This window comes from Pongo abelii, chromosome 9, assembly GCF_028885655.2.
Source record: "Pongo abelii isolate AG06213 chromosome 9, NHGRI_mPonAbe1-v2.0_pri, whole genome shotgun sequence".
Taxonomy (NCBI): domain Eukaryota; kingdom Metazoa; phylum Chordata; class Mammalia; order Primates; family Hominidae; genus Pongo; species Pongo abelii.
Genome location: NC_071994.2, coordinates 77,507,453 through 77,532,409, shown reverse-complemented (window position 1 = coordinate 77,532,409; position 24,957 = coordinate 77,507,453). Strand labels below are relative to the sequence as shown.

Genomic DNA, 24,957 nt, shown 5'->3' with positions numbered 1-24,957 from the left:
GAGAAGGCTCAATCACTGCCCTCCCTGCCACCTAGGCTTCCGCTGTGCTGTCTCCTTACCTAAAATGCCCTTCCTTCTCCCCTTTGTGCTGCAAATCTTTTCTCATTTCTGAATTCTGCATCGATCTCACCATCTCCCGGAAGCCCCTACACAGTGGTCAGGAAACACAGATTTGTGGGATCCAGAAGAGATCGTGACCCAGTCAGGAAGGGCTTCCTGGAGGAGGGGCTACCTGAGCTGAGATGAGCAGGAGTTTGCCAGGCATTGAGGATAGGTGGAGGGGCTCCAGGGCTAAGGTGGTTTCACAGGAACAGCTGGGTTGGGAGCAGGGATGGATGAAGTGGTGAGGAAGGACCACAGAAAGGCCCTGGTCCTGCTCCAAGGCCATGATCCTGGAGCCCTATGGAAACAAGTCACCATGGCCCTGCACCTTTCATGCCTGGCATTTTACTGTAAGGGAAGTTTGGGGTCATCACTATTTGTGAGTCATCTAGGCCACAATGTACCTATACCTTGATCCCTATCAAAGATGGTGGAGGCCAGAGCTCTGCCCTGGTGCTGAGGACACCCAGGCACCTAACCTTGGTATGGGCCTTCCTGCCACTTTCATCCAAGTTTTGAACTGTGTCCCAGGAGGGTGACTGTCAGGATGCCCAGTGATTAGCCGTGGAAGCAGAGGGGGCTCTTCCCCAGTCAGACCAGGGAGGGATCAGGGATTGGCCTTCCCTTTTCCTCGAGCAGCCCCCTCTCTGCTTTGCTACTGGGGGTGAGGAGAGAGCGGGTAGCTAAAGGGTTTTAGAAGTTGAGTGCTGGAAAGGCCCTTAGAGATCAGCCAAGGGTGCTCAAACCCTCCCATGATACAGATGGGAAAACTGAGGCCAGAGGCTTGGGGCAGTCACTCAGCCTACTGGTGTTCGAGCTCAGCCTCAGACCATCATCCCAGGGCTGGGCTGGGGTTGAGGCCCCGCGAGGGCAGCCACGGCCAAGGAGAAGGGGGGTGTCTCTCCATCTGCATGCTTGCCCCCCTTCCCCAGAGCCCTAGCACAATGCCAAAAGTCGGCCTCCCATCCCCACCAGCCCTGGCACTGTTGGGGGTTTTTCCTTTCCTCCCCAATGTTCCTAGACTCATTCTGCCTTGCTTTCCTGATACCAACCAAAATACTGAGCTTGGCCCTTTGAGGTACAATTTGCAGTTTTACAGATGCTGCAGCTGGCATTGACGTGGAAGGTGATAGAAATGTGAACAGGCCCACCCTGTGGGGCTGCAACCATGGAGAGTCTGGACTTTAGAGTCAACAGCCCTGAGTTCAAATCCTCCCTCCTCCATGATTAGCTGTTTGGCCTTGGGTGAATTACCTAACCTCTTGGGTGCGCGTGCACACGTGTGTGTGTGTGTGTGTGTGTGTGTATTTAATACACTTTTTCAAAAGCAGTTTTAGGTTTACAGTAAAATTGATTGGAAAGTACAGAGAGTTTCCATATACCCTCCTCCGCCTTCCCCCTCCCCACAGTCTGGCTTATTCTTTACATCTTATATTAATATGGTACATTTATTACAACTGATGAACTAATATTGGTTAATTATGATAGACTAAAGTCCATGTTTGCGCTATGGTTCCCTCCTCGTGTTGCACACTCTATGGGGTTTGACACATGTCCATCATTACTGTGTCATACAGAAGAGCTTCACTGCCCTCAAAATTCCTTGAGCACCACTTATTTTTCCCTTCCCCCTGAGTCCTTGACAGCCACTGATCTGTTTACTACCTCCATAGTTTTGCCTTTTCTAGAACGTCACTTAGTTGGAATCGTACGGTATATAGCTTTCCAGATTGGCTTCTGTCACTTAGCAATATGCTTTCAAGGTCTCTCCATTGCTTTTTGTGGCTCAGTAGCTGACTCCTTTTTATTGCCAAATAATATTCCTCATTGTGTGGGATGCACTGTGGTTGGTTTGCCCATTCGTTCAGGCCCATGTTTGCAATCTGTTAAGTAAGACCATTGGCCTTTGCTCAGGAAGGTTGTAAGGGGAGGGGACGCCTATGCAATGCTCAGCACAGTACCTAGCAATGACCTGGAGTACCCACACCACCCAGCAGCAAGTGCTAGCACAACAAACAGTAACCATTGTGCATGGTAGTACTCACACTGTACATATGTTAGCTCAGCCAGTTCTTTTTATTATTATTATTTTTTTTTTAGAGATGGAGGTCTCACCATGTTGCCCAGGCTGGTCTTGAACTCCTGGCCTCAAGTGATCCTCCTGCCTTGGCTTCCTCAAAGTGCTGGGATTACAGGCATGAGCCACGGCACCTGACCTCAATCAGTTCTTGAACACATTTATTGAGGGTTTAAAACCTGTTAAAAGCTGGCAACACAGTGAATATCCTCATACCAATCAAGGTTTGGGATTGCAAACAACAGAAACAATTCAGGTTAATTTGGCAGAAGAGTTCCTTGGAAGGAACTAGAGTTGTTTCCAGAATCTGAGGGGTCTGAAGACCCTGCCTGGGTAGGAGTGGAGGGGGCCCAGGTACAGCCAAGGTTTCCAGGCTGTTGTCCCCTCTGGTGCAGCTGCCACTGACCTCGCAGCACCTCACAACTAGTGCAGACATTCATGTGACTTCCAGACCTGGGCACTTAAACAAAAAAAGTTTTATTGAGATAAAGTTCGCAACCATCACCACTAATTCCAGGACATTTTCTTTTTTTGTGGGGGGGTTGGATGGTGGCGCACAGGGTCTCACTCTGTTGCCCAGGCTGGAGTGCAGTGGCACCATCTCAGCTCACTGCAACCTCCGCCTCCAGGGTTCAAGTGATTCTCCTGCCTCAGCCTCCCAAATAGCTGGGATTACAGGCACCTGCCACTACCGCCCGGCTAATTTTTGTATTTTTAGTAGAGACGGGGTTTCACCATGTTGGCCAGGCTGGTCTCGAACTCCTGACCTCAAGTGATCTACCCTCCTCGGCCTCCCAAAGTGCTGGGATTACAGGCGTGAGCCACCACGCCCGGCCAGGGACATTTTCACCAGCCCAAAAAGAAACTCCACACCTATTAGCAGTCACTCTGCCTTTCCTCCCCAATCCTCCCAGCCCCTGGCATTCACTGAGCTACTTTCTGTCTCAGTATTTGCCCATTCTGGTCATTTCTTATACATGGAATCATACAATATGTGGCCTTTTGTGAACTTGGCATGACGTCTTCAAGATTCATATTGTTGCCTCAATTCCTTTTTATTACAGACCTGAGCACTTCCATGTATTACCCCATTTAGTCCTCATTCCCCCGATGGGTAAAGTAAGGCTCAGGCAAGAGGTAGTGACCTGTCCAAGGTCACATAGCAAGTCAGTTGAGGGTGACCAGGCTAGAATCCAGGCACTTCATGATCAGAAAAGGGGCTGAGAGCAGTGCAGTGCAGTCTGCGGGGCACAGTGTGGGCCTGGCAGTTATGGGAGGGAAAAAGGGTAGGTAGGTAGCAGGCAGGTTCGTCCTGGGATGTGAGGATGGGACAGGACGCCGGAGGTGCACGCCCATCCCAGCATCCTGCCTCTGCTCCATAGTGCGTGTTTACTCCATCTTAGTCATGGACTCTTGCTTTTCCCTGTGCAAGCAGGAGGCTGTGCAAGTACAGGGTAGGGGCCAGGAATTCTGACAGAAAATAGGACTTTGGGCTGGGGAGGGGCCTTGGACATCAGGCTCAGAGGTGAGAGCGTTCTCTTGTCCCAGAGCCAGAAGTAGCTCTTGGCAGGGGATTTCCTGGGAACTTGGCTGGTATCAGCAGCCCTGGGACGTAGCTTGGAGAAATCGACTGGACCTAAGTAATGCCATTATCCCTGGCAGGAAGGGGAGGGGAGGTGATGGGCTGGTGAGGGATGGTGGAGAGAGTCCCGTCTCAGAGCTTGTCCTGGCTGCCGAGTGTGGTGTGAGCAGCATGCCTCCGTTAGCAGAACTTCTGGGAACTTCTCTGAAGTATGGTCCAAGAAGTCCCTAGTGCTTCCTGCTCTTGCTGCCCTGTGTTGCTCCCTGGGGACATGGGGTTAACGCAGACCATCCCATGGGGGAGGCAGGCATGTCCACGGTGCTCTCACAGTGTGCCCAGGTAAGAGGGAGGGACATGCCAGGGATATGGAAGGCTGGGGAGACCTCTAACCAAACCAGGCCTCCACGGAGGAGGGAACATCTGACACTTGAAGGATCAGGAGGTGTTCACCAGGTGAAGGGAAGCAAGGCTGGAAAAGCAGTAGGGGTCAGATCCTGGTCACTGCCTGTTAAGAAGTTCAGTCCAGCTGCAGGTAAGAGTATGGATTGGAGGGATGGGGCTGATAGCAAGGAATCTGGAGGAGTCCCCAGCCAGGGGAGATGAGGCCTTGAACACGGGAGTGGCTGTGGGGATGGCGAGAAAAGGGCCTTGAGAAAAGGGTCTGCAAGGCCTCGGTGACACCGCTGGAGACATCCAGGAGCTGCTGGCTATCTTGATCAGAGGCAGAGCCTGGGTGGCCTTGGCAGCACCTAGTAACTGAAGCCGTGAGAGTGGACAAGATGGCCACAGCCAGGAGAGCATACAGAAGAAAGAGAAGAGGTTTGCGTCCCAGAGAATCCCCTACAGTTATGAACAGGACAAAAATGCACCTGGGGGAGAGGAGACTCTGAGAGCCAGAATCAGCGAAGTTCTGGGCCGAGGCATGACGCACGCACTTCTACTTCCCTCTTTTCCAGGTTTGAAATGGAATTTCCATTCCTGGGTGGGTTGGAACGTGCAGTCGTGGGGACAGGGGAGGGGCAGGCAGAGGACATGTGGGAATAAGTCCCAGGGGCAGGGGAGTCCCCGGAAAGGAGTGTGAAGGCAAGGGAACCTGGGGCAGGCTCCCACGTGCATTGCAGGATGTCCACCTGTTGTACCTCAGCATTGCAGTACCTCCTGGCACCTTTCCCCCTCCCTGCCTCCAATTGTGTGTCCTATAGAAGTCAAGGCAGAAGCTGTTACCTGCTTTTACAGATTCAGAAACCAAGGCTCAGGGAAGAGCCTGAGTGGCCCCAGCCACAGAGCAAGTCAATGCGAGGCAGCATGAAGCTAGGCTTCTTTCCACATTGCACCCGCCTCCTCCCTTCCTGGGGAGGTGGGGGCAGATGCAGTGGCTGACATGACAGTAGAGACCCCCATCTGGAGAGTGCACAGGGTGAGATCTGGCTCCCCTGGCTGTGGACCCTGGCCTCCCACCCCTGTGGGAAGGCTGGGAATGTGGGGGTGCCTATGTGGGCACGCAACACTCCCCAAATCTGGAGTATAGTAAAGCTGAGAGCACCCTACACCAAGCCCCACCCATGGTCTCTCTAGCCCCATGGGAGCCAAGCTGTGTCCCCACCCCAGCCTGTCCCCCAGGCCCTGGCTCAGGGAAGCCCCAGCAGCTGCACCATAGTCCACATGCCTCCCCAGGGCTCCCCGGAACAGAGGCTGCAGCAGTCAATTCCCAGCACTCAGGAGACTCCGGGTCATTCAGTATTCCCAGCAAGCTGCTAATGCATCTTCCCCCTCGGACTGGAGGCTGTAATCTCCACACTGAGGTGAAGTCAGCATTGGGTGGTGGTGTTGGAGGGACAGGCAGAGGCCCTGAGTGAGACCTGGTGGTGGAAGTAGTGAGTGGGCCTGAAGCCCAGCGTGCTCCTACGGTGCAGCCCCTGGGGCTTTGGAGAGTGGCATCTTAGGAGCTCATCTACCAGGCCTTGGCTCAGTGCTGACTCCAGGCAGCATACTCTGACCCTCCCTGCACCTTGGTCAGTGCCCACAGGCTCCCTTTCCTCCCTCCATCATACACTGCACTTACCATAAGGCTCGTGGGCCATTAGAGCCCAGTGACTGCAGGAGTCTGCAAACTTTCCATCTAAAGGGCCAGACAGTCAGTATTTTAGGCTTTGCAAGCCATATGGTCTCTGTGGCAACTACTCAACACTGCAGTTACAGTTAAAACAGCCGTAGACAATACATAAATGAATGAGCATGGCTGCATCCAATGAAATGTTATTTATGGACACTGAAATTTGACTTTCATATAATTTTCATATGTCACAAGATATTTTTGTTTTGACTCTTCACAACCATTTAAAAACATAAAGACTATTCTTAGCTTTTGGGCTGTACAAAAATAGGCGGCAGATCAGATTTGGCAGGCCCATGGGTTAGAGCAAGGTCCCTGGAGCCAGCCTGCGTGGATATGAATCCTGGCTCTGCTGGGTGTCCTTTGGTAAGTGGCTCAACCTTTCTGTGCTTCAGAGTTCTCATCTATAAAATGGGGATGATGATGATGATACTTTGGGGATGTAACATGGTGCAGTCACATTGGAAAACAGTTTGGCAGTTCCTCAAAAGGTTAAACATAAAAGTTACCATAAGATCCAGGTGTGGCGGCACACACCTGTAGTCCCAGCAACACAGGAGGATCACTTGAGCCCTGGAGTCTGAGGTTGCCATCAGCGATGATTGCACTACTGCACACCAGCTTGGGCAACAGAGCAAGACCTTATCTCAAAAACAAAAGTTACCATATGACACAGCAATTCTTTTTTTTTTTTTTTTGAGATGGAGATTCGCCCTGTCACCCTGGCTGGAGTGCAGTGGTGCGATCTTGACAACCTCTGCCTCCCAGATTTAAGCGATTTTCCTGCCTCAGCCTCCCGAGTAGCTGGGATTACCGGTGCCCACCACCATGCCTAGCTAATTTTTGTATTTTTAGTAGAGATGGGGTTTCACCATGTTGGTCAGGCTGGTCTCGAACTCCTGACCTCAAGTGATCCACCTGCCTTGGCTTTCCAAAGTGCTGTGACCAGCAATTCTATCCCAAAAGAAATGTGTACCCAAAAGAAATGAAAACACACGTTCACACAAAAAACTCATTCATAGAAGCATTATGTATAACAACCCAAAAGTGATAACAACACATATGTCCATCAGCTGATCAGTGGATAAACAAAATGTAGATCCATACAACAGAATGTTAGACATAAAAAGGAATGAAATGCTGATCCATGCTATAACATGGATGAGCCTTGAGAACATTATCCTGCGTGAAAGAAGCAAGACACAAAAGGCCACGTATTGTATGATTCCATTTATACGAAGTCTCTAGAATAGGCAAGTCCATAGAGACAGAAAGTGGATGAGCAGTTGCCAGGGCCAGAGGGGTGAGGCCAGGGTAAATAGGGAGTGACAGTGCATGAGAAAGGGGTGGGGGGTTGTTGGGATGGTGAAACTGTTTTGGGATTAGATAGTGGTGATGGTTGTACAACTTGTGAATATACCAAAAATTGAATACTGTATATTAAATACTGAATTGTATACTTTAAAAGGGTAAATTTTATGGCATGTGAATTATATCTCCATTTTTTAAATGCAAATACTTCCTTCCTTCCTAGGGCTGCTGTTATAGTTTCTGCATGGAAAGCACTTGGAACAATGCCTGGTTGTTCCCCTCTTTGGCCCTCTCAGGGCCCTAGGAGCCTATGTGTGTCCTGCTCACATTGTCTCCAGGGCCTCGGACAGGGCCTGGTACAGAACATATGACTGAGTTTCTGGAGTCCCACAGGCCAGTGTTGGAGTCCTGACACCTCAGTATAGCTGTGCACCTCTGGGCATGTAGTTTCTCTGCTCTGAGCCCCAGGTTTGTTATCGGCAAAATGGAATAAGAATAACTCACAGTGGTGTGGAGGACTGGATGACACCTGATACTCAGGGTGTGTGAGGTGCGCCAAGCCCATTGCCACCTGGTCACACTTGACCAACACTGGCCCCCAGAGGCCAAGGCTCCCACAGATATCTCCAGGGTGCCAAGCAGGGCTGGGGCAGTAGCTTCTGGCAGCCACACTTCAACCCTCAAGACACCTCTTGCTGCTATACCATCCTCTCACAGGCCCCACCCGGCTAGGGGGGCTCCCTGTGTCTGGAGAATGAATACTTTGGGACACTAGAGCAGTTCCTAGATTGACTACAGTCCAGTTATGGGACAGCAGCCAGGCATTACTCCTTGTTCTCTGAGCCTCGGTTTGTTGAACTGTCAAATGGGTTTAGGACACAGAACCTGCCACTTCAGATGGTTGTGCTGATGAGATGGAACAATAAATGTAAAGTATTTACACGGTGCCTGGTGTATTTTAAGTGCTCAACACATCTCAGCTTATATGATAATTTCTTCTAAAATGTTTATTTTGAAAGTCTGCTATGTGCTAACATTGTTCAAGTTACTGGGAATACAGCAGAAAATACAACAGACAAAAATCCTTGCCTTCATGAAAACTGCATTATAGTAGGGTAGACAGACAGGAAAAATAAGCAAGTTATATTTAAGGACATGATTGAGAAAACAAAGCTGAGAACGTGGGAAGGAGCTTAGGAAATGTGGGAAGGGGCTACAGTTTTACAGAAGGTGATCTGGGACAGTCTCATTGAGTAAAGGACATGTGGCCAGGTGCCATGGCTCATGCCTGTCATCCCAGCACTTTGGGAGGCCGAGGCGGGTGGATAACCTGAGGTCAGGAGTTCGAGACCAGCCTGGCCTACATGGCAAAACCCCAGCTCTACAAAAATACAAAAATTAGCCAGATGTGGTGGGCACCTGTAATCCCAGCTACTTGGGAGGCTGAGGCAAGAGAATTGCTTGAATCCAGGAGGCAGAGGTTGCAGTGAGCCGAGATCGTGTCACAGCACTCCAGCCTGGGTGACAGAGCAAGACTCTATCTCAAAAAGAAAAGAAAAGGACATTTGAGCTAAGACCTGAAGAGAGGAGGGGAAAGAGGAGGAAGCCATGCGGGTTTCTAAGGGAAGAGCATTCCAGGCAGAGGGAACAGCAGCATGCTAGGCCAGTGAAGAACATGGAAGAGGTCAGGAGTGGCTGGAGGGGAAGGAGTAGGGAGGATGAGGGCCTGGGTAGGAGGCAGAGGACAGGTCCTTGGGGACCTGCAAGGGTGGGCCTGTGACTCCAAGTGAGACGGAGCCCCACTGCAGTGCTTTGAGCAGGGGTGACCCTCCCTGACCTAGGCTACAATGACTTGCTGTGTGGTGCCTGACTCCTCACCCTTCCCCTGCCTCACTGCCCTGTGCTTCCTCCTGCAGGACAAGCTGGGGGCCTCCATGGGCGCCTGAGGGCCAGGCGCCAGGGCCGTGGGCACGAGTATGGTGAGACACCAGCCCCTGCAGTACTACGAGCCACAGCTGTGCCTCTCCTGCCTCACGGGCATCTACGGCTGCCGTTGGAAGCGCTACCAGCGCTCCCATGATGATACCACGCCGGTGAGCCACCCTGGAACAGGGTCAGAGGGACCCAGTGAGCCCCAGCAAGCCTGAGGGGCTGGGGGAGGGGTCTTAGCTCTGTCTCTGCTGACTCGCCCTGGACAGGCCAATGGCCTTTCTGGGTTTCAGTTTCTCTCTCTGTAAAATGGGCTCATAGTAATTCCAGAATCTACTGACCAGGAGGGCAGGGAAGGAGTTCGTCCTGTTGACAAGTTGTTAACTCTCCTCGGACGTTGTTGAGGTTGGGCTGCTCCAGAAGGGAAGGGTCACCCCAAGGTGAGCGGAAGTCCTCAGCTGCCTGGCAGATCCTGACAGGCAGGCAGGCAGGCAAACAGGCGGGTGCTGGAGGAGAGGTTGAGGAGGTGGGCCTGGCCATCCTGGAGCCTGGGAGCTGGCAGGGCCACAGTCTGGCACCAGGGCTCAGTCACCTGAGCCACAGGCTTGCCAGAGCTGGCAGCAGGTGCACAGCCGGATAAAGAAAGCCTCCTTCAGTGCTGGGCTTCCCAGGCCAGACCTAAGCTGCACTCCTGTCCCTGGGGCGCTGTCAGCCGGTGGATCTAGTTTCTTCTCTGAAGGAACCCAATTCCTGTGTGGTGTTTATCTAAAAGCTTTACTGTCTGGAGAACAACTTTCCTCCTCCTTCCTGCTTGTCTGAAAAAGAAGCCAGCCTCTAAATTCAGCCAGCCCCAGAAGAGGCTGGAGTGGCCAGGGGGTGGCAGGGTGTGGGCCGGGGTGGGGAGCAGTGGCTGCCGCTGATGTCAGAGGCCCAGTAGGCCTGGCTGTCTGTCTGGGGAGGTTGGGGAAGATTATCCACCTGCCTGCCCTCCTCTGCCTGTGCTGATGACAGATAGAGCCCTAGACTGAGGAGCCTGAGTTCATCACCTCCAAATAGTGAAATGCAGGAACTGCCAGGGTGGGCACCAGGCCTGATTCATTGCCATCTCCCCACTCCTGGCCACAGAGGAGCCAAGTGGCCAAACTGAGGCAAAGGAGAGGGAAGGGCCTGCCCAAGGCCACAGAGCAGGCCCCTGGCAACGCCAGTACTAGAGCCCCGGTCTCTCCACTCCAGGCCCCCGCTGGGAAGCCCTCTGAGATACCATATGTCACAGCTTTCCCTCTTATGTGGAGGGGCACAGGCCGTGGGCTCTGGAGTCAGATGGATTTAGGTTTTGGTGTTGCCTCCTCTACTTGAATCTAGTTGCCTGTGAGCTCCCTCAACGGTGAACTGGAGGGGAGACACACCCCTCTCAAGGAGCCGCTGGGCCATGACATGTGATGAGGGCTGTAACATGACCGGCACAGTGCCAGCTATGACTAGCCATTGAAACAGGTCATTCCAGATCTTGGCTTCAGAATCCTGTGGCCACTCTGCCGTGCTCCACACTCTGTTCTGGATCTGGACCTGGGCAATGGAGGTCCAGCAGCCACTGGTGTGAATGGGGTGGGGAGACAGCTGAGGCTAAGGCAAGAAGAAGGATGGCTGAGCTCCGAGGCAGGAAGCCCCTTGGCCATCAGGGCAGACGCTGGGGAAGGCGTATCTCCCAGAAGTCTCATCCCCTTGGTGGACCCAAGGCCAGCCAGTCATAGGCATGGAGTCAGGAAGTGATGGTCTTGGCTGCAGCCAGCATAGGGCCCAGAGTGGAGGAAGTGGGCTGAGGCTGGTTTTGAGCTGACTGAGAACCAGAACAGAATGTGCCCTGCAAGGCTAGGGTCTGGGTCACCAATCTGAGGCAGGGGTCTGGGGCCAAGGCTGGAGGGGCAGCAGGGGGCCATGAGCTAGGCTAGGAGAGGGTATAGGGCTTTACAGCAGCTCTGGGTGGCAGCGCCTCTGCAGAAAGGGCTGAGCTCACCTCAGGTGACCCCAAACTCACAGCTGAAGATGAGCATCCTCTGCTCCCCCGCCCCTTTCTCCCTGCAGTCGCTCACTTTGCTCCGCCCCCTGTCTCCTCCTACTTCCTGGTTCCCAGCCTCTGCCCCTCATCCTTTCTCTCTCTCCCCGTTTCTCTTTTCTCTCCCTATTCCTCCCTGAGGCAGCTGAGTGAGGGCAGCGGTGGGGCTGGACTCTCACAATGAAGGAATAGCGATCTGGTGTCTCAAAGACAGGGCTGGTGCAGGGTAGGGGCTCCAGAAATTTCGCTGAACAAATAGAGGTCTTGCGTGAGCTCTGCGGGGGCTGGTAGGGAGAGGAGAGCTGCCTGAGCTGAGGGGTGGTGGAGAGGGCTCTTCCAGTGGGCCTGGTGTGTCTCCTTATTCTCACCACCCCAGCCCCAGGGGGGATTCTCCCCCTGTATCTCCCAACTCAGAGAAGCCTGGGTTCAACTCCTGTGAAACCCGATCTCCCTGGGTCTCATCTGTGAAATGGGCTGAAAGGTGGGAGAGTCACGAGGCGTTTTATTCTCATTCTCAGGCTGGAAAATGAAGTATGAAAGTAATAGTATCTGTTAACATTTATTGAGTACCTACTGTATGCAGGGAGCAAACCGTTTACATGCATTGCCCTAGTCATTGTTGTAACATCTCCATGGGCCATGTTTAATTGTGTGCCCATTTTACAGATGGAGAAATCAGTCACACAGGCTGATGATAGATTTGCAGTCTAAACTGCTGGAGACTAGGGAAGATAGCGTGTGTTGAAGATGTGGGTTTAAGTGAGAGTTCGCTGGAAGAAGAAAGGCAAGGGGACTTGGGAAGTTGCCTGATGGAGGAGAAAGAGCACTGGGCCAGGAGCATTTGGGACAAGATGGGGAGTGGCCTTGAATGCCAGGCTTGGAATCCTCAGTGTTTCCCTGGTTATGATCCAGCCCTGGGCCCTGAAGTGGATCCTGGGGAATGGAGAGGGTGCGTGGAGAGAGCCTGGGAAGGGCCCCTTCCTCTCCATCCACGCTGGTCTTCCTCCTTCCTGTCCCCCAGCCTGACACATTCCCACCTCTTCCAAGCCTTTGCCCCCCAGCCCCCCAGGACACACACTGAACAAATAAAGAAGCAGGAAACCAAGGACCAGAGAGGTGAAATAGCCTCTTCTCTTGCCCCCAGTTCTGAGGCGTGGAGGAGCCTGGCAGCAGGAGGCCAGGCTCACTCAACAGCCAGGAAGGGGAAGTAGAGCTTTTTATAACTGGGGATAATTAATTGGTTGTTGTCTGTGACTCATTACTCTAATACTGCCAATTAAGGACTTGGTAGGACAGAAGACTGTTCTCAGGCCATCCCCACAGGGTCCCCTGAAGACTGTGTCTGCAAAAGGCAGTGTCAAAACCAGCTTCTGTATAGAGAGGGATATAGGTCAGATGCCTGGAGGAACTTCCCAGCCAGAGACATTGAAAGAGACAGACTACCATAGCCAATTCTTGCACTTTCATAGTACATTTACCTTTTTGAAGGCTGCTATAATCTTAATTGATTTCCTCCAGGAAGAGCAAGGGAGTTATTCAGGCCAAGGGGCTGAGGGCACAGCCTGCACTGACCCCGATCACACCCCCAGGCCTGTGCCTTCTCATCTGTTCCACACCAAACAGTCTTGTCTGGGGTGCCCTGATTACTTATTCAATCAACAGACCTGTCCTGTTACCTGCTCTGGGGTCATAAGTATATCAGACATGGTTCTCCCCTCCCTTGAAGGGCCCCCAGGCTTGTGGGGGAACAGACAAGATCAGACACACCCGGACCACCCAGGTTGATCATTTTGGAGGCCTGGGGAAACCCTGGGGGCAGGGAAGGCTTGCCTGAGCTGGCCTCTGGGAGGATCGGCCCCATCTCCCCAGACAGGGGAAGTGTTCAGGGTAGGGGGAACTGTGTGCACAAGAGAGTGTCATGTGTTTAGGAACTGAAAGGAATTCAGTCCACCGGCTCAGGTGCAGGGACGGGGAAGGGTGCTGCTCAGTGGGCCTGAGCCTGAAGCTGTATTGAGGAGTCTAGGCTTCATCCTGGGCAGTGGGGGCCTGAGCCAGGCTCGGGCTGTGTGAGGAACACTGTGGTCAAATTGTGGGGGATGCTGAGGGCCCTCAGGTAGAGGTGGGAGGGCCAGTGAGGCCTCAGGTGTCTGTGTGGGGAGTGAGGAGGTATATACAGGGATGCAGGCCGGGGAGACATTCCAGAGACACCTAGAAGGTATCAACAGACTGGCTGTGGACTGAGGTGCAGATGAAGGAGTATCTGACAGTGAATCCCATCCTCCCATGATGCCCAGCGTGGGTGGATGGAGGCCGGTCCTGGAGATGGGAACCCATGCTGTGCCCCAGGAGCGAGTGAGAGTACAGCGGTCTCAGTAGAGTCCAGGAATAGCACAGGAGGGGTGGGCAGAATGACACATAAGCCTCCCTAACCCCAGTTGCCTGCCTCCTATGATGGGATATGATGAGAGCCCCCCATCACCCTACCCTGGCAGGAAGACACTTGCTGTAGAGAAATCCATCCCCAGCTCCTCTGCCCCTTCCCCTCCATGCTCGTCCACTCCAGCCACCCTGAGCTTCTCCGCATCCCCAGGATAACCTCACCCACCACAGCACTGGGCCTTTGCTCCTGCCATTCCCTCTGTTTGGAATGCCCTGTCTTTCTCCTCTCTGCCCCTTAAGACTCATTGCAAATCCCCCTCCATGCCCCCAACTTCTGCCAAAAAATAGCCCTCCTCCTTCCTTTCTCTCCTCACTGCTCGCTCTCCCCACCTTCCTCGCTCCCCTGGGGTTCCACAGCACGTTGACCTGTGCTGGCCAGGTGGATTGTGATTTTTTGTTTCCCACTGGACTCTTTTTAGGACAGGGCCTGGGCCTGCACACTCCAGGGACCTGACTCAGAGGAGGTCCTCGGACAAGATTTACTGAATAAACGACTGGAAAGAGGATTGAGCATATGTGTTCACGAGTGAGAGAGGAAGCGGTTAGGGGATGTGACTGCCATCTTGCTGACCAGGTGGGGCGGCCGGACCCCTAATGAGCTGGCAGAGAATGTAGGCGTACATGTGCGGACGGGTGCGTGCTGCGTTCTTGGTGCTGCCTCCTGTGCTCCTGGTGGTGGTTGGCAGTGGAGGGTGCTGCCTCAGCCAGAGGGATCTCCCAGATCACCCTTGGAGCTGGGATTGGGCTCTGCCAGTGCACAAGAGGGAGGAAGAGATAAGTTCCCAGCTGGCCCCCACTTTTTGTCCTGTCAGCCATGTGGATTTGTGTCCAGGATATGGAGCTGGAAAGAATGGATCCCACTCAGGAAATCAGGGCAGGCTTCAGGGGTGAAGCAGCCTTTGAGATGGGCTCCAGGGTGTGGCTGGATTGAGCCAGATGCCACTGTGCATTCCTGGCAAGGGAGCTGCAGCCTGAACTTGACCCTGCCTCCCAGTGACTGAGTGTGTGATCTCAGGTCAGGCCCAGACCCTCTCTGGGCCTGAGCTTGCTTGTGGGTTAAGTGGAGGTACGAATCTATGTCCTACAGATACAATTAGATCATGGATAGGAATCTGCCTCCTGTCTTGTACCAAGGAGACCATTGTTCCAACCCTGCAGAAAACGTGCCCTCCCTACAAACTTTCAAAGTGATGGCTTTCTCTCCTTCAGTGCTTTGAGGAAAAGAGACCCGGCAGGGGTGAGAGAGAGGCCCTCTGAGCTTTATTTTTCCCACTTCTAAAATTGCAGGATTCCTATAAGGATAAGAAACTAGGAGATGATATTATTACATCCATGAGAGAGAGAGGAGGGGCTGGTTTGTTGCAGCATGAGGAGGTGGGGATTTATCGCTGCAATAAAGCCATGCTGTCTCTTGCCTTAAGAAACCCCCACACCCTGCCTAGCTCCTCTCGGAATAGCACCAAGGGCACCTGGCATGACCATGCCACACTCCAGGGGAAGTGGCTAAGTCTTGTTGATGACACTCTGTGAACACCTTGAGCAAGGGTGGGGCAGGAGATGGGGCATTACTAGGGGACTATGGCCACCCACCCTGTGACGTGGTCAGGGTCCTATGAAGGGATCTGGGATGGTTCTTCCTAAGGGCCCCTCAGCCCTTCTGCTCATGTCTCCCCAAGGGGCTGATGCCAGCCAAGGGATAGGCTGGGAGAGACAGGGTGCTCCAGGCAGGACTTAATTGCATTCTCCTGCCTAATGAACCACTCTGAGTGCACCCCAGCAGAAGCAAGGACAGAGGCCTGATTGCCCAGCTCTCTGTAGTCCAGAAAAATAAATCCAGCCTCTTAGGCTGTCAGGAGCCGGCTGGGGATGGGGATTCTAATCCCTTTCCTTGCTCGGCCCTAATGCTGCAATATCTCTTCAACCTCCCCAGGCCACCACCTCCCCCAAATCTCCCGGATCAGGGCCAGGGTAATCCTGCCATAGCCTGCCCATCTCTCCCTTTTGGGAGCTCCCTGTACCCTTTCCAGCTGACATTTCCCAGGCTTTCCCATGCATCAGTTCCCCCATTTGGAACTTGGTGAAGGTGGAACAGGCTGACCATTGGAAGAGCTGAGGTGCCCAAGATTTAGCTTGCAGGTGGCAGATTCAGGAGTAGGCACTCCTCAATCTCTCCCTCTTGGTCTCTGTAGGACCATGTGCTGAGGGCGCAGCTGGGCTCTGGGACCTCAAAGAAGAGCTGGAACCACTGGGGAGAGGGCTTGGCTGAGCAGGATGGAGCTGTGCCAGGCAGAGCCCGCACAAGGGGGAAAGGGCTGCCATGGGCCAGGTTGGAAAACCTGGTAACAACCACAGGCATCTGAGAACTCACTGTGTGGTGAACGAATGTAGAAATTACTACCAGTATCACAAATGATGTAGGGACAGCTGAAGCATCCATTTGGTGAAAGTAAAATTAGATCCCTGCCTTTTACTTCACACCGAAATAAATTCCAGATGGATTAAGATGTATTTTTTTCTATTTTTAAAATTTTTTCCCATTTTGAAGGCACGCATTTGTTGAAAAAATTTAAACAACTTGGAAAGATGTAAAAGAAATTCTAGTCTTCATGCTTTAGAGATAAGGCTTTTAAACCTCTCTCCGCACACGTGACATCCATATGGATCTATATATAGATGGATGTCGATGGATGGGTGGATTGCAGATTGAAATGTAAACAATGAAGCCGAGAAATCGTGGGTGTAAAATATTACTTAAATATATGATATTGGGCCACCCTTCTTAAATCCAGTACCAAAGGCAAAATGTATAAAGGAAAAGAGGGATAGATTTGACTACATAAAAATTTAAATTTCTACACAGAAAGCATGGTAAATAAAATTAATTCAAATGATATATAAGAAAAAATATACAGCGTGTATGAAGGCTAATTCTCTTACATAGGGAAAGCTTTTATAAGCCTATAAAGAGCCAGTTCCCCAAAATAAAGCCTGCTTTGCTCTGTGCCGTCACACCCTCTGCTCCTTTTCTCTGTCTGGATTGAGGTTTCCCAACCTTGTTCTCTCAATAAGCCCTTTCCTTCCACTTTGCTGCAGGTGCCTCCTCCTCCAGGAAGGCTTCTAGCTCACCCCTCCTCCTATAACTGACAGTGTTAAGGATCCGGGCTGTGAGCTCCTAAGCAACCTGTGTTTGCCCTGCTCACCACACCAATTCCCAGGATTGGAGCTGTTTGCTGCCAGTCTTAGCTCAGGGTGGCCTGATTTATCTCTGAGTGTCTAAGGGCTCAACACTTGTATGTAGATGACTGGAAGAGAAGGGTGGTGAGGATGTAGAGGAGAGACACAGATTTAGTTTGGTACGGGGTGTGAGGTAGGGGTCTAATTATAGTTGTTACCAAATAAATATCCAGATGTCCCAACACCATAAGTTGAAGTCCCCATCATTTTTGCACTAATATACTAATGTCCTAATCTCTTGCCCACATTTCCAGGCCATTCTCCTTCTTTAGATCGCAGTTCCACCATTTCTTAGTTGGATCTTTAGGAGATGAGGCGAGATAATCTCTGACATCTTAGTTAACTCTGAAATCCCAGGGTCCCTGCTCTGGCGCAGCCTGTGACTCAAAGTGTGACCTTGGGCAAGGCCCTGTCCCTCTGAGCCTGTTTCCACCTTGGTCAGACAAGGATAATTTACATGTCCTGCTCCTTGTTGCCCCGAGACAGCTGGGGACACTGGAGGTACACAGACCTGGCTGTGAATTGTGGTTCCACTATTATGTGTGCCCTTTGTGACCTTGGGCAAGTCCCTTCCTTCCTCTGAGACTTGGTTTCCTCTGCTTTGCAGAACTGTGGGGATGATGAGATGGAGCAAGTAAAGGTCTCTTAGGAGTACCATCCCCACCCACCCCCAAAGCCATAGTGAGCTCACACAGGACTCTGTTCCCCACAGCCCGGGATGCAGCCTGTGAGTGAGATCAGGCAGCTACCATGCCAGGGTCTTCTTCCTCCATTGGTGCTGGTTCCCAGGGCCGCAGGTACAGAGCCAGGCCTGGCCTCTGCATCTGGCTGACCATGGCACCCACCCTGGGTTGGGGGAAGGCGATCAACCTGGCTGTCCTCAGCAGCTGGAGAGATGTGGTGTAGAGCAGGGAGGAAAGGCTTGATCACTGTCTTCACATAATTAAAGGGCTGTCATACGCGAAACGATAATTACAGGAACGATCCTGGATTTGGCGACTTACAGCTTGCATCTGTAATCGTGCTGGGGCCTGGCAGTCCTCCTGTGAGGTGGTGGTGATGTCATTCTGTGAACAGAGGAGGAAGCTGAGGTCAGAGGTCCTGAGTGATTGGCCTACAGCCACGCAGCCAGTAGGGAGAAGGGCCTGGGTGAAAATCCAGCTCTTTTGTGTATTCACTCTGTGGTCACTTGACCCCAATATTTCTTACCCTTTGGCTGGCCTTGTTCTGTGTGGTATCAGAGAACCAGCTGCAGGAGAGAAGTGGAGGAGGCAGATTTCAGCTCTACCTCCCAGGAGGGGCGTCGGGGGAGGGCAGTAACTCCCCTGCCCGGAAGGTTAGCCTCACCAGACACCATGCACGGGAGGTTTTAGTGGTCTGGGCAGCATGCCGATACTGTCCCCATTTTACAGAGCAGGAAGCTGGGGCGCAGAGAAGGTAAATGTCTTCCCTAAGGTCACTCAGTTGTGGCCGGTCTGGGATTCAAACCCAATATTGCTAGACTCCCTTAACCCAGCCTCCCGTTGTCAGGCTCCATGTCTTGGAAGGAAGAATTTTGAGTCCACAGAAGGACTAGGCAGCATCTGGAAGGAGAGGCCCCTTCCCCGGAGCCAGTGGAGTAGAACAGGGTGAGCTCCTGTCCTGGAAGCTGCAGACACGCTCTCTGCCTCAGGGCAAGGGGACAGGCAGGGGAGCTCTGCGATTCTGAAAGTCTGTAACATTCAGAGTGATGTGTGCAGACTTCAGACCCCATGTTCTGTTAAGGGACCCAGGGGAGGTGCTCCATAACCTTCAGGATCCCTAGTAGTGGGAGGGGCAGCTGTGTGCATTTTGGCCTGGGGCTGCAGTCTACAGTGGCAGGGGCCTGTAGCCAGTGGCAAAAGGCAGCAGCAGAGCCGTCCCACCCCAGCGGCCATGCCCGTGCTTCCTGTGTGGGGCCGGGGTTGCAGCTGCAGTCGTGCTCTGTGACTGTATGAGCCCCCGCTGCTCATGAGATCTTTTTCTATGTTCTTCTCTGAACACAGAGGGCTCTGCGGTGGGAGGGACAGGACAGAGACAAGGAAGGGTGAAGAGAAGACATGACCATCCTCAGGAGACAGTGAGGAGAAGGACTGGCCTTCAGGAAAATTGACCCACAATTGCCCAGATTGCTACGGAGGGGCTCCTGTTTCTGGAGGGTTAGGGTAAGAATGGAAGGAGACGCAGCGGCCTCTGGGTTGGAGCCTCCAGGATTCTCCATCACAGCAGCCCCGACCTCAGCCTCCATCCCCTGGGGCAGGAATCAGCATCCTACCCCATCCACAGCCAGGGGCCACTCCTGCCCCAGCTGCTCGCCCTGTCTGGTCCCTCCTTAGGCAGTCTCCAGCACACTCCTCCTGGTGCCTACCCCAGGAGCCAGTTGCTCCCTCAGCCCCAGCCCACTCAGCTTTTCTCCTGCTCTCTGAGGGTAAGTCTGGGGCTTGCGCGATGGCCCTGCCCACTGCTGGCCCTGAGCACCCCTCTGTCGCCCTGTCTCACATCCATACCTCCTTCTATCCCTCACGCCATAGGTGACCACCACCTTGTGCCTGGTGTGATGCTGGGCCCAGGAGATAGAGACAGCTCAGGCCATCCCTGTCCTGAGGGATCCCGCAGCCCAGTGAGCCACCCTCATTACGCGCCTACTATGTGCCACTTGAAGCCCTTCAGCTCGTTTAACAGCCTCCCTCTGAGGGAAGGGCTGTTATTCCCATTTACAGCGAGGAGACCGAGGCTCAGAGGGGCCAAGTGATGTGCTGAGTGGCAGAGCCAGCTCTTTAGAGCCCGTGCTGTTTCTATCTCCACAATTTACAATTTGATTGAGGGTCACGGTGGTGGGTGCCAAGAATCTGTGCAGGATGGTCAGGGAGGGGAGACCTTTTGAGGCCTGGAGGGATGGAAAGGCTTCCTGAAGGAGCATCAGGTCTGGCCTAGGGGTCAGAGAGATGGAGGAGAGAAATCCAGGGAACTAGGCTGGGCCTGGGTTCGCCATACTGGGTCCCAGAGGGCAAGGTGGGTTTTGAGGGGAGCTGTTCAGGCTGCCTCCCAAGGGGGCCTGCAGAGTCTAGTCAGTATGCCTGGGTTCAAATCTTATCGCCACTCCTCCCCTACCTGCTGACCCCTCTGACTCCTCTCCACTCATCTGTGTTGAGCCTTTATGCAAATTAACAAAAAGCACCCCTTTTCTAGGACACAACCGCCCGCCATGTGCCAGCAAATCGTCATAATATGCACATTGATGGTCACCATGATGTGAGTGGCACTTCTTAGGGGGCAGTGCATAACTTGCTCAGCCATATGTGGTGACCCTTCTCTGAGCCTCTGTGCAATGGGGGTAGATACCCCTAAATAAACAACCCCTAGTGTTATGCAGACTGTGAGAGATGAAGGAGGGCTGTGGCCGGGGCATTGAGGCAGCGATCACTGCTCCGCGTCTCTGGAAGCAGGGCCAGATTGGCTTGCTAATGGGTGGAGCGGGCAGGCCTCTCTCTGCTGTAATGTGCCCTGACAAGGACCATTAGTGCCATTGGGGCCTCTTTATCAGTGGAGCTGCTCCCCAGGCCACTTCCTCCGACTACTTCCTCACCTTCCCCTTCCCTTCCTTCCAGCCCCTGCCATTCAGTGTTTTCCTCTGATTGTTCTTAGAGTGACCCCCGCTGCCTGCCTCCCTCTGTGCTGGGGCCTCTTCATCCCCATCTACAGGCTCCCTGTGGCCTCTGGCTTCAGCTCCCAGGGCTTTAATCCCTAGGTTGCCCCAACCCCAGCTCATGTGCTAGTTCTGATCATGGGGTTCCTGGCTCCTTGTTGCTTAGCCCCTGCCTGCATTCCTTCCATGCCTGGATGCCTCACCCCCAGCCACTGCCAGCTCTAGTCTTGGCTGGTTCCCAGGAGTGGGAGGTGCAGCCCCTCATTCCTGCCCTGCCTTGCTCCACTGTAAGGATCTGGACACTTGAGGACAATGGCCTTTGGGGCATAGGACCCTGGCTGCCATGGGCCCTCCCGGCCCCTGTGGTCTTCCTGGCCCCCGTCAGCCTTGCCCCTGGGCCCTGCATCACCCCGGTCACAGGACATCTTCCCGGCGCCTACGGCAGGTTCTCTACCTTCCCACCTCCAGGCTACTTGCCTGGGACCAGACCCATCCTAGGCCGAGGCTCACCCCTCGCCTAGGTCCCTCTCAGAACCTTCTCTGCTGGTCAGAGGCACATAGGCCTTGCCCCTGAGGAAGCAAAGTGGTCTCTGTGGACAGACAGCCATCTAACACTGCCAGCGTGGGCTCTATAGAAGACTAGGTACTTTTTTTGTGGGAATTGGGTGTTAAGCCTTGAGGAGATCTCTCCTGGGTGGGTGTACTCATGCCAGGGTAGGAGAAAGGGTGTTTCCTCACCTATCATTTCATTATCAAATCTTTCTCAAGTTCCTGTGCCATCTGGAACATGAAGACTGCCCAGATCTCAAGGCATTTATGTATAGCAGGGAGACCGACATGTATAGAGACAGTTCTAGAACAGTGGGGTCTGAGCCATAGGTGAGATGGCTGCATGGGTTACGGAGCTCTGAGGAGATGGGATTCACCCTGTGAGACAGGGGAGTCTTCAGGGAGGAGACACTCTGGAAGGAGTAGGAGTTTGCCTCATGGAGCAGAGAAAGGTTGCTTTCTAGATGGAGGCTCCAGCTGTGTGAAGGCTTGGGGTCTGAAGAGCCTGTTTGGGGAACCGTATGTAATTCTGTGCATGGGGCATAAAGCACAGAGCTGGCCTGGGCCAGACAGAGTGGGCCCTGACATCTACTGGGAAGCTCTGGCCGGTGGAACTCTCAAGCTGGGGCATGACGTGACCAGATGGGTGTCAGTCTAAAGACATGGTTCACCCTTTGGGAGACTCAGATGTTTAAGCTGGCCTGGGACTCATCAGCTGCACTCTGCAGGAAATGAAGGCTGTTATGAGCAAATAAGAATTTGAGCTGGCAAGAGGGATTCTGAGAAGGACTAGTCCTGGGGTGCTGGCTGGAGGGTGGTGGAGAGACGGTCATGTGCAGACCCAGACTGCCTCCATGGGAGGCAGGACTGAGTCTAGGGACTCAGCCATTCTCTGGGTGGTGGCTCCTAGGGTTCGATTGCTCTAGAAGGGCACATGTCCTGCCCTGCTCCTAGCCAGGGTTTCCCTATTCCTGACCAAGGCTGGGCTTTGCTGTGCCTGGAACTGGAACTTGTGCCATTCTGTGTCCAGCTGGGGCAGCTACAAGTGGCCTACTCTCTGAGAAGCCACCACCTCCCCAAGCCTAAACCTGCTAGAAATACTGGGCCTCAGGGTATCGTCACCTTTGCATCTCTGTTTATGTACAAAGTGAGGCTAAGCAAGGCAGTCTGGCTCTGCACATGACAAGGAGTGGTGGCAGCTGCTCACCCAAGCATGAGTCGCCCAACTGGAGTGACCCACCTGGGCAGGAGGGTCACCCAGGCACCAGCCCTCTTGCCCAGGGTGAGGCACGGAGCAGGCCCTTAGTGGGTACGGAGTTGTGGACCATTAGGGTGTGAAGGCCTTTCCTACATTCTGGAGAGGCAGAGGATGTCACAGATACACTGGTAGTGTGCTGAGTGCTCGCCAAGCCACCTGACTTGTATTATCCATTTAATTCTCCATCAACCCCATGGCATAAGTACTAGTATTGCCCTCATTTCACAGAGGTGAAAACTGAGTCACAGAAAGAATGAGTACTTTGCCCAGAGTTACACAGCTTGTAAGTGGTGACAGGGATCTGAGGTTCCCGGGCAGACTGATGGTATCTTTGCATGGTGTGGGATAGAGGGATTCTGGACAGTGAGAGGACTTTCTCCTTCCTGCCCAATCCTGCATGTGGTCATAAAGTACTAGTGGAGTGGAAGTCGGCTCAGTCTCCGTCCTTGCACTTGTCTGGGGGACACAGTGAGCAGGTCATGGTGTGCAGAGTGTGAGTTTAAACGGAGGGATGCCGATGCTGCGGGAGCACCGCGGCGGGCACGAGGGTGGCAGTGTGGATCCAGGGAGGCTTCACAGAGGCAGTGATATTTGAGCTGACTTGAAAGGTGAGTGGGAATGTTCAGGGAACAAGCCCAGAGGCAGTGGCCCTTCCAGGTTGCGGGAACTGTTTGTATAGGTCGAAGCTGGAGAGGTCAGGGGGCCACACTCCTGCTTGGCTATCAGTAAGGAGCCATGAAGAGGTTAAACTGGGATGGTTTAGAAACATAGCAGGGAGCCCAGATGTAGGGCTGCCTCCGTGACTTCACACCCTCAAGGGAAATGTAGTCTTGGTTCTTCCTCACGCTGACCTCCCCTCAAGGGCTGTTGACTTGTTCTGATGATCTCAGCAGTTTCCCGGGATGCAGGATATTCCAAGCTTTTTGTGCTTCCAAGATAAGGGGACGGATGAAAGCAGGGAGAAACTGGAGGGCCAGGAGGAAGTGCCTGCAGACGCCTGAGCTGGCCCCTCAGGAAACAGCAGTGGTGGTGTCAGTGTCCCCCTCCACCCCACTTCCACCTGGCTGGAGACAGTAGTATCTGGCCCAGTGGAGGCAGCAGAACATGGCACTTCTGTACTTCTTCCTTAATCCTCTGCTAACTTGCTGTGTGACCTGGGCAAGTCACTTGGCCTCTCTGGGCCTCAGTGTTTTTCTCGGTAGCACAGGATAAAGGTGGAGAAGAACAGTGCCTGCTTTGTAGGCATGTGTGTGAGGGATGTGACTTCACAGACTGCCAATCACTGTGCCAGCGCCAAGGGAGCCGTCCCCAGAATAGGGAGAGCAGTACACGAAGGAAAGGCTGCAGGCCACAGTGAAAAGAGCACAGCCCCGGGGGGGCAGCCCTGACTGCCCCTGGCTCTCCACCGTTCTGTGACTTTGGGCTTGGTGATGGTGGACAGGTCACTTCCCCTCTCTGAACCTCAGTTTCTCCCAGGGTAAAGAGGGCAGGAATTCCTGCCTGGCAGGTTTGGCTACAAAGTGGGAGGGAGGGGGACACATTCTGGTGGGAGGCAGCCTAAGGGGCTGGCCCCTGACCCACTTAATCCCCTCCTCCTCTGCTCTTCCAGTGGGAGCGCCTCTGGTTCCTGCTCCTCACCTTCACCTTCGGCCTCACGCTCACCTGGCTTTACTTCTGGTGGGAAGTCCACAATGACTATGATGAATTCAACTGGTGAGTAGGGGCAGTGGGTGGGGGAGGAAGGAGCCCGGAGCTGGGTATCCAGTAGCTGGGACCTGGGGGCTGGAGTTAGAGCCTGTCTCCCAGGTTGGCCCTCTGAGCTCTGCCACCAGCTCTCTGTGTGGCCCTGGGCAGGGCCTACTCCCTGGGAGCCTCTGTCCTGCTCACCTCTAGGGCTTTGGTGAGGAGGCTGGTGTGGGACTATAGTGGGAAGTGCCAGAGGTATGGGTGAGGATTGTATCGCAGACTGGCAAGAAAGAGGAGGAGGAAACAAAGAGAGATCCATGCCCTGAGGGGAGTCCTACTGTGAACTTAGGGAAGGCTTCCTGGAGGAAGAGGCATGGGAACTGGGCCTTAAAGAATGGCTGGGATTGAAACCTGGGGAACTTTAGCTGCTGGTCTTGGAGACCCCTTGGTGCTTGCATTGATGATTCAGCCTGCATTCCTGGCCTCCTAAAGAGGTGGAGGGGAGCCTCAAAGAACAAAGGCTTACAGGAGCCGAAGCCCACTGGGGAGACACAGAGCATTCCTTCCCAGTGCTGTGACCATGGAAAATAGGAACATAAGGCCGGGCCAGGGCTCAACCGGGGCCGGGGCCTCTGGTCACCCCCTTTGTAGACAAGAAATCTACAGCTCAGAGAGACCAAGGTCTCTGCAGAGGAGATAGCCCTGGATCCTAGGCCTCCTAACTCCCTTAGGTAGGCCCTGGGCAGGGCTGGCAGATGAGTTTGGGGACAGCTCAAGGTCCTTTGTGGGTACCTCAGATCCAAAGGCAGGGCTGTCTGAGCCACTTACCTGGGTACAGGAGGGGCACCTGTTTTCCTCTTCACCATATTCCATCGCCTGCCTTTGGTAAGCAGTGGAGAGGTCATGGGGGTCACGGGAGGAGGGCAAGGACCCCGGATTCTATTGACAGATAAGGAAACA

At 53.5% G+C, this 24,957-nt stretch overlaps 1 protein-coding gene across 4 annotated transcripts in view; it reads left to right on the top strand.

Moving 5' to 3' along the window:
• Positions 1–24,957, top strand: part of GDPD5 (glycerophosphodiester phosphodiesterase domain containing 5) — a 92,061-nt gene that overhangs the window by 39,241 nt on the left and 27,863 nt on the right. For all 4 annotated transcript variants that reach the window (XM_009246848.4, XM_024255864.3, XM_054524834.2 and 1 more), the window contains exons 3-4: positions 9,102–9,278; positions 23,921–24,024. In XM_009246848.4, coding sequence (XP_009245123.2) covers positions 9,162–9,278; positions 23,921–24,024 — 221 coding nt within the window. In that variant the 5' untranslated portion in view covers positions 9,102–9,161. The remainder of the gene's footprint in view (positions 1–9,101; positions 9,279–23,920; positions 24,025–24,957) is intronic.